Here is a 9,376-nt window from a genome sequence, read left to right on the forward strand (position 1 = left end):
ACATTGCACTATAAAAATATCAAGGCCATTAACAACAACACAACATATACAAAGAAGTAAAATCCACCGGCCTAATAATAAACTCAGCACTATGGTACGTAGACCCTAAGAAAAGCACTCAGTTTTTTTAAGACAGGAGGAAATAGGGTCATCACTACTGGAGGAAAATCATTGAAAAATACCTAACCGCTACATGGTGCCCCAGTACTTGCTAGGTGACCCAAAAAGCTGCAACAGTTAGTGATAATGATGCCAAGGGCGGCTATTTGCCGACACCACTATGTTGGGTCATCTATATCTGCAATTATTGAAGCAGTAATGGTACAAATAAATAAAATTACACATAAGCCACACCTTGACATCCTTGGGGCATGCACTACTACAACCACCCCATCACCATCGGTTCCAAATCCCCATTGACCGCCGGTTCGGGAGGGGAGGGGGGATTAGAGTCGGCGGTGATGGAGTGCAGCATCACTATGGGATCTAGTTAAAAAAACAAAACAAAGGAGAAAAACTTGCTCGTGCCGCCCGCGTGCCTCCTTGCCCCACGCTAATACCCGCCGCGGACCTACGCGCTAGCAGCGCCGCCTCACCTCACGCACTGCTGCCCGCCATTCTGTAGGGGAGGGGCGGCAAAGGATGTGCCAGCGGGGAAGAAGCGAGGGGGGGGCATGGAGAGGGAAGGGGTGGCTGGGAGATGGGAGGGGTGATGGGAAGGAGTGGTGGGTGGAAGGGGGGGATGGTAGGGAGGAGCAGCAGCGGTGATGCAGCGGTTTTGCAGTATTTGGGAAGAGCGTTCATATACATAGTCATGCGCCGGGAATGTAGGCTTCGACTAAACCTCATCCACAAATATATCAAGCCTGTGTCGTCTGGGATCTTGCATATATCATCTGGATAGGTCATATACCATTGCACCGACATCACTTACTTATACTGTCAGTTTAACTGGTGCTACTGAGTTTTCTTCATAGTTAATCTCCAATTGCACTGTCCAATGCACTGACGCTTATAATATTCATGCCGTCGGTTCAACCGATGCATGTATTCATGTTGTACTTGTCCAACTCGTCGTGCCTATCATTTAAATTGGACATCTTGACAGCGAATTGGACATTTAGACTATAGATTATACTTCATCCATGGGATCTAGAAATTATACAAACTTGAGCTCACAAACACGTTAATCCCATTGATTATGTTGTCACACAACCACCAAGTCACAAACTATGGCCTAATGAGGTCATGTTTCTTACATGGAGTGTTACCAAAACCCAAAGCTACCATACCAACCCCATCCTAAATCCTAACCAGAATTCTTTGCCGAAGGTGAGAAGGGAGGGACAAAGAAGCAAACCCACGGTGTGGCAAGAAAATTTGAGTATTGGTACGTTGTTTAGGATTTCCCTTTAAAAAATGAGATTTCAAGGGGGCCTGTTTCTTAATTTAAATTTACTTATTTCCAGTGTGGGCCACAGTATAAATTTATTTGTTTATTGTTCGTACACAAGCGACTTGTATACCAACTTTCATCGTACCAAAACCACCATCATGCTCAGAACCACAAAAGCCGCCGGGTGACCTATTGCCTGACGCATCATTGGCCAACCAATAGCATTATAAATTGAGCCACCGATAAGCCCACTTCACTCAATACTCAAACCAGTGTTCAGCAGCCAGCTCTCAGGTAGCAAAGAGCAGACATCTAGCCAACTAGCTTGGAGTAGAAGTCCGGTCAGCCAGCCATGGCTGCAGCTCCGGTGACGGTGCCGCGCATGAAGCTGGGGTCGCAGGGGTTGGAGGTCTCGGCGCTTGGCCTCGGCTGCATGGGCATGTCCGCCTACTACGGCCCGCCGAAGCCTGAGCCGGACATGATCGCGCTCATCCACCACGCCGTCGCCGCCGGCGTCACCCTCCTCGACACCTCCGACGTCTACGGCCCTCACACCAACGAGATCCTCCTTGGCAAGGCTCTGCAGGGTGGGGTGAGGGAGAAGGTGCAGCTGGCCACCAAGTTCGGCATACGCCTGGGCGTCGACGACGGCACCCGTGAGATCCGCGGGGACCCGGCGTACGTTCGCGCCGCGTGCGAGGGCAGCCTCAAGCGGTTGGGCGTGGACTGCATCGACCTCTACTACCAGCATCGCATCGACACAAGGGTACCCATCGAGGTCACGGTGAGGATATACACTTTCATGCTCATCAGATAAAATTTCATACGGATACAAAAGTTCAAGGGGTGTCTTTGGCACCTATTTACTTCATTGCAGAATAGATCCTCTGGTAATTCTTCTATACTATATGTGGGACTAGAATGGGTGACCCGAGAGGGGAGTGAATGGGAGCTTTCAAAACTCAGTGAAAAAGCTGACTCCAATTCACTACCCAGAACCCTCTCTTCTAATCGCCAGAATAACACGAGTCAACTAGTGTGACACGCTTTCTAGAAACAATTAGGAACACTTGACTCAAAGCGGAAGCGACACTGAAGACATGGCAAAAGAAAACTTGCACTAGAGGAGAAGCAAAACTATCTCTAAAACACCCTAACTAATCAACAGTAACTAGCGAGAGTGAAAACTAAATAAAGCTAGCTAACTACACATGCAAAAAACTCTAAGAATTTGACTAAGCAAGGAGATTAACAAGTATCAGCAGCAACAAAAGCTAATAAATTAAGGCACGAATTAAGTGCTCGTGAGAGAAACAAAACAAAAACAAAGAGAACAGCATACTCACCTTGCTTAGTGATGAGCTGCCTGTCTTGCAGCTTGGCCCGAGCACTCCACGGGTGGGCTGCACGATGCTCACTTTTGGGCCGCCTGCCCTGCGAGCCTGGTTGGCACCTGGGCCGCCTGCTGGGCTGCAGCACGTCTGCTGGACGGCCTGCCCCGCACGCACTCGCGTGAGCGTGCCTGCTGCAGCTGTGCTCGCCACCGTATCTCAAAAAAAAAAAAATGCTCGCCACAGCCCCAAGCGCTGCGCCGCCGCATGCGCGAGATCGCTGCTCGGGCCGCCCCACACGACCGTCGCGCTGCGCGTTGCCTAGCAGCAAGCGCTGCTGAGCGAGCCCCTGCTCAAGAACAGAGAGGAGAGAAAGGAGGAAAATGAGAGGAACTCCGGATCTTCAAATTCCAATAACTCACTCAAATCATAACGATTCGAAACGAAACTCAAGCCATAAAATCAGAACGACTAGGACTAACAGATCCATGAAAAATTTCGAAAAGACAGTGGAGTAAAAACATGTGAATCGAAAATCGCATGAAAATACCCCGAAAATCGCAAAAAAAAAGAAAAACAAAGGGAATATGAGGATGAACTCAAAAATCACACAGATCTTGACGCCCGGAGGACAAAAGTAGGTTAGAGCCTCCATTTTCAACAAAATCTCCAACAAATCCTAACAAGAAAATTACAAGAAAAAGAAAAAATCAGGGGAGGAGAAGAGAGAGATCTCCAACTAGTTATGCCTATTAATAAGAGATCCTTGGCGAATGACTAAAATACCCCTATGCTAATAACTATGGTAACCGCCCATGCAGGGCAAAACGGTCCATATTTTTATAAGAGCAATGGACGGACATGCCGTCTTCACGACTTTGCTTCGCATCGACGCAAGCTTCGCGATGGTGCAACATGACCTCTGACTCGGCCATCGTCCTCGCCAACTCGGACCACGTCGCCACATCCTTCGTCATGCTTCCTTGTCGATCCGTGCACCATGTAGGCCGCCCGCGACTCTGCCTGACCTCTTCAGATCCCTCGGTCCAAACCTACTCTTGTTCTCCCCCGAACTTTTCACTTGGTCTTCACCTACTTGTCCTTCACCTCGCGCCGTCGACAGGGTTTTTTTCCCAACCGGACACCCCAAACTGGAGCACTCCGGCTCCGGTAAACCGGACCGGTTTGACCGGTTACCGGTAGAAACCGATCAAATTCAAATTTGAATTCAAAAAACTCAGTTCAACCGGTTCGTACCGGTATACCGACCGGTTAGACCGGTTTACGGGTCGGTTTGACCGGTTTACCGGCCGGTTTGACCGGTTTGAATTCAAATCCAAATTTAAAATCGCATGTGTAGCCGGTTTGGACCGGTATACCGGCCGGTTTGACCGGTTTACCGGCCGGTTTGACCGGTTTACCAAGTGGGCCTTAATGGGCCGTCTTATTTTTTCTTTTTCTTTTTTGTTTTAACTTTAAATGCCTGAAAAGTATGTTAAACGAATGAATTTTTGAGAAAACTTGACACCATTAGATTCGTCGCACCTTGAAGTATTTTTAGGAATTTTTTGGAATTTTTTCATTTTTTTGAATTCAAATTTGAATTTTGAATTTGGGCCGGTTTGGAACCGGCCCAAACCGGAACCGGACCGGTTCCCACCGGTAAGGTGAACCCTGGCCATCGACCGCCACGTCGCACCCTGAACCTGCGCTTCACAATCAAGGCAAGCATAAATACACAACGATTGTCAATCACTCATTACAACAGCACTGGTCCTCACTATCTTTGAGGTTTGCCCAATTTATTTTGCATTATCTCATCTTCTTTTCAATCGCTCGGGAATTCTGTTCTACTTTCAAGCTAAGGGTTTGTCAAACTTGAAAGACCGGTGAGTATATATTTTCAGAAAAAATTGAACTTGAAGAAAATCATTCAAAGTTTCAGAACGAGAAAATGGTCTCCGGCAGGACTCGATTATTTTAATTTGCAGTTGTATCCAATAAATAGCCTATAATACTGATATGAAAAATAAGCTCATATTCTTGGCATCTACAGGTAGGTGAACTCAAGAAACTAGTCGAAGAGGGTAAGATAAAATACATTGGCCTGTCAGAAGCATCGGCGTCGACCATCAGGAGGGCGCACGCAGTTCACCCAATCACCGCTGTCCAGATGGAGTGGTCTCTCTGGTCAAGAGATGTTGAAGCAGAAATAATCCCAACTTGCAGGTCTTTCCATGACCTACCTTTGAGTAACTGAAAGTATCTGTACTATTGTCTTATTCAGAACCATCCACCTTGTTCTGACAATTTCAGGGAGCTTGGCATTGGAATAGTCGCATATAGTCCACTAGGCAGAGGGTTCTTGTCAAGCGGGCCTAACCTGGTCAACACGCTTTCTGATCAAGATTTCCGCAAGGTCTACATCTCTTAACTAGCTTGGTACAACATATTATCTCAGCACCATTTAGCCTTTCCAATGAACCATGCATCCTATGCATTTTTCAGGATTTGCCTAGGTTTCAGCCAGAAAACCTAGAGAAGAATGCCTTGATATTTGAGAAAGTGAATGCAATGGCGGTAAGGAAGGGGTGCAGGCCATCTCAGCTGGCGTTGGCATGGGTTGACCACCAGGGACCTGATGTCTGCCCCATACCTGGGACAACAAAGATTGAGAATTTCAACAATAATGTGGCGGCCTTGTCCGTGAAGCTCACGCCTGAAGACATGGCTGAGCTCGAGTCCTATGCCTCGGTGGATGTCCAGGGTGATCGCTACCATGACTTCCTCAACACCTGGAAGGATTCTGAGACTCCTCCCTTGTCCTCCTGGAAGGCTGAGTAACAGCTACTTACGTGGACGGTCTGATACATGAGGCTATGTTATGCTACCTGGTGTTGTTTTCACGACGTTCCTTGGTGTTGGCAAATCAATGGCAACATTTGTGAGTTGGGTGATACTCGTGTATGATGGCGAGGTTGTGCTTTCGCATAAAAAAATGAGAAATAAATTAATAATGCAATGTATGAATAAGTTGCTAAAGGAGAATGCTACTATATTTGTGGCCCTAAGCCAAGCAATCAGTTGCCACATCTCTATGCATCGGTGCGCTTCCTTCTTTATCTGAAACATATTTGACTCTTGTTACAAGTTCCCTATGCTAAGAGGGAAAAACAGATACTTCCCCAAATTATCTGAGTCCCTCATGTAATCTTGTTCTATTTCCTTCTTCTTGTACCCTTATATATATATATATATATATATATATATATATATATATATATATATATATATATATATATATATATATATATATATATATAACTAGTAGGTGTCTTACCTCTACCGTACTCCTCAAATAATGTTAATAAATCGTGGGAATTTCTACATCAGTGACAAACTTAGGTCTTGCATACTTTTAGAAGTACAGTTGTTCGGAACATTTCCACATTACGATGAAGTGATCCATGTCTGAATAAAAAAGCACCTTTCAGTGAGTAGAAGGCTGAAGGGCGAGGCACACAAATAAATGGTAAAGTCTTCAATGTGCGAACACTTGGCTGGTGGCTATCTGCAACCAGCAGAGTATATAAAAAACAACTTTGTGCTACCTGAAGCTTAGAGAAAGACTCTACCTTTTCAACACAATGAGGTAAGCAGCATTATAACTTCGTCTCTGATCTCACTATATCGTCGTGGTCGTCGAGCAATCAGTGTTCCCGCGCTCATATTATTCTACCTGTGAATTTTGGGGAGAAATTTGATAATATTCCACTGGGCAGGTACGTTGATGGATGGATACATCTAACTTTTAGTATGGCATACAAAGGTTTTCTATTAAATTGCGAGAAGAAGACTAAACTATCTTCATCTTCTTGAACAACAAAAACAGAAAGATTATTCAATCTGGAATAAAAATAAATCTTACCATAGGTCTGTTAATTGAGATCCTACATTTCTTCTAGAAGTGCACTAAGGGTCTATGCCATCCCACATATTAGCGATGCCGCCTTCATGGTGTGTTAATCGACACCCCCCCCCCCCCCCCCCCCCCCCCCCCCCCCCCCCCCGAGATTTATCTGAAGTATAAATTAGGCACAATGTGATCTTTCCAATCATAATGGGAAACCAGATATTCAAAGAGATCGTTACAACATTTATTTGCATGTACTCTGATGGTGGCAACTATGCAAATACATTTATGGCGAATGCACTCAGATAACAGTAAACATTTCTAATTCCCTTTCCAAGATGACAGAGGAGGGGTCTCGGAATCCTTCCAGGTATTCAGAAATGTGCTGTGATACCGGTCACCTTGGACATCATCCATGGCGGCATAGGACTCAAGCTCTGCCATCTCCTCGGGCGTGAGCTTCACCGACAACGCTCCCAGGTTCTGGTTGAAGTTGTTTATCTTTGTGGTTCCAGGTATGGGGCAGACATCGGTTCCCTGATGGTGAACCCAGGCTAGTGCGAGCTGCGATGACGTGCATCCTTTCCTTGCGGCCATCTCACTGACACGCTCAAATATGAGTGCGTTCTTCTCCAGGTTCTCTGGCTGAAACCTTGGTAGATTCTGAAAGACAACGGGATTGAATTAAGATTTGAGTGAAAGGATGAATTCATGAACAGTAGGCAAATTGCCCAATTATAGTTCTTAGATACATCATGGATAGTTCACCTTGCGGAAATCGTTGTCGGGCAGTTCCTTGACCAGTTTGGCTCCACCGGAGAAAAACCCTCTGCCTAATGGACTGTATGCGACGATCCCAATGCCAAGTTCTCTGAAATCATCAGAACACGAAGAGAGTTCAGAACATATATAGTATCTTACAATCCATTCCAATAATAAAACAGAGTCTTGTTTCTTCTCCTGCAATGCAATACACTCTGTACCTGCACGTTGGGATTATATCTTGCTCTACATCTCGTGACCAGAGAGACCACTCCATCTGGACGGCGGTGATCGGGTGAACTGCGTGCGCTCTCCTGATTGTTGATGCAGACGCTTCGGACAGCCCGATGTACTTTATCTTCCCTTCTTCAACCAGCTTCTTGAGCTCACCAATCTGCACGACAAATCCAGCAATCCATGCTAAGAAGGAAACAAGCAAGAAAGCTCAACGTGCAGCAGCAACCAACGGCAACGTGACACTACTCACCGTGACCTCGACGGGCACCGTGGTGTCAATCCGGTGCTGGTAGTAGAGGTCGATGCAGCTGACGCCGAGCCGGCGGAGGCTGCCCTCGCACGCCGCGCGCACGTACGCCGGGTCGCCGCGCACCCCCCTCACGTCCGGCGTGATGCCGAACTTGGTGGCGAGCTGCACCTTCCCCCTCACCTCACCCACCTGCAGCGCCGTGCCGAGGAGGGCCTCGTTGGTGTGAGGCCCGTAGACGTCGGAGGTGTCGAGGAAGGTGACCCCCGCGGCGACGGCGTGGTGGAGGAGCGCCACCATGTCGGCCTCCGGCTTGCGCTCCCCGTACGCCATGGACATGCCCATGCAGCCGAGGCCCTGCGCCGAGACCTCCAGCCCCTGGGAGCCCAGCTTCATCCGCGGCACCGTCACCGGAGCAGCAGCCATCCCCTGCACGTACGGTTGCGCCACCAGTGGATGCTATTTTGCTGCCTGCGACTGTCGGCCGGCTTCTGTGTTCCTGCTGCTGCGGTTACCACCAGAGATCAGCTGGGTTATTTGTAGGCCGTTGTTGGCGTCACGGAGTAGGTCACATGGGCGACGGGAATTCAAGCAAGAAAGCCATTGTCAAAGGCTTCCTGTTTAATTAGTCTTCAGGAAACTTGTAGCCGCCGGCGCGTCATGGCTTAGGTCACGGTGGCAAATTAAAGTTTTTCAGGGGCTAAACGAACACGATACTTTCGGTGGCCGTCTACATATACTTTTGACTCTTTCTTTTTCCAACAGCTACCAATCAACAAGCTCAGACAGATCCAGTGATAAATCAAAGTCTTGATAACTATTAGTGACGTGGCAGCGGATGGGGACAGCAATCCCATATGGCCTGGCACCCATAGGGAGACATAGGGATCCTTCAAAGTGATGACAACCACTCCATCCTTCTGCGTGCATAATCGAACCAGTGATTAATGCACGTCCATGCCTGCGAGTTGCTAATATGTGATAAGCAGTATTACTGAAATTGATAGCTGTTTCATGTTTAGTACATATAAAGTTGTCTTGAAGAAGTGTATTAGTATATCGGGAGTAAAATAAATTATTCTGATTATTCTTGCAGGATTGGTATTATTTTTTGTTCGTGTAATTGGTTCATCCATTTCTAACTGTGCAAGAAGGAAAGGTCTTTGTAGAAGGTTATATTTAACATAACTAGCATTCAATTGCATATAGTAATTAGAGGAAACGAAAAGAGAGTAGTAGTTGATATCTAATGACCATTTGTGTTTCCATTCCTATAGAACATAAAGGACCCTGCATCTCCAAGAACTCTTGTATCCGTGAATAGCTAAAATTCTTATATAGTTATTATGTAAAACGAAATAGCTAGCGAAAAAGGGATGAAATCTAACAACTTCTCCAAAATTCAAAAAGGGATGACTAACACTCAACGCTAGGCAAAGATGCCCAGCGGCACCCCCTAAATAGAAAAGGATGATGGAGTTTTTTTGTCT

The 9,376-nt window shown here is 46.7% G+C and overlaps 2 protein-coding genes across 2 annotated transcripts; one reads left to right on the plus strand and one right to left on the minus strand.

The window, feature by feature from the left end:
- The first annotated feature begins 1,668 nt into the window (after positions 1-1,668).
- On the plus strand, positions 1,669-5,807 carry LOC120640560 (probable aldo-keto reductase 2). Its single transcript, XM_039916431.1, has 4 exons — positions 1,669-2,180; positions 4,784-4,956; positions 5,044-5,146; positions 5,236-5,807. The coding sequence occupies exons 1-4, from the start codon at positions 1,749-1,751 to the stop codon at positions 5,569-5,571; spliced, it is 1,044 nt and encodes a 347-aa protein (XP_039772365.1). The 5' UTR covers positions 1,669-1,748; the 3' UTR covers positions 5,572-5,807.
- A 1,023-nt stretch (positions 5,808-6,830) lies between these two features.
- LOC120640561 (probable aldo-keto reductase 3) lies at positions 6,831-8,446 on the minus strand. The gene is made up of 4 exons (XM_039916432.1): positions 7,890-8,446; positions 7,624-7,796; positions 7,409-7,511; positions 6,831-7,303 (listed from the first exon to the last, which is right to left on the minus strand). The coding sequence occupies exons 1-4, from the start codon at positions 8,310-8,312 to the stop codon at positions 6,962-6,964; spliced, it is 1,041 nt and encodes a 346-aa protein (XP_039772366.1). The 5' UTR covers positions 8,313-8,446; the 3' UTR covers positions 6,831-6,961.
- Between the last annotated feature and the right edge of the window lie 930 nt (positions 8,447-9,376).

Source organism: Panicum virgatum, chromosome 7K (assembly GCF_016808335.1).
Source record: "Panicum virgatum strain AP13 chromosome 7K, P.virgatum_v5, whole genome shotgun sequence".
Lineage (NCBI taxonomy): Eukaryota > Viridiplantae > Streptophyta > Magnoliopsida > Poales > Poaceae > Panicum > Panicum virgatum.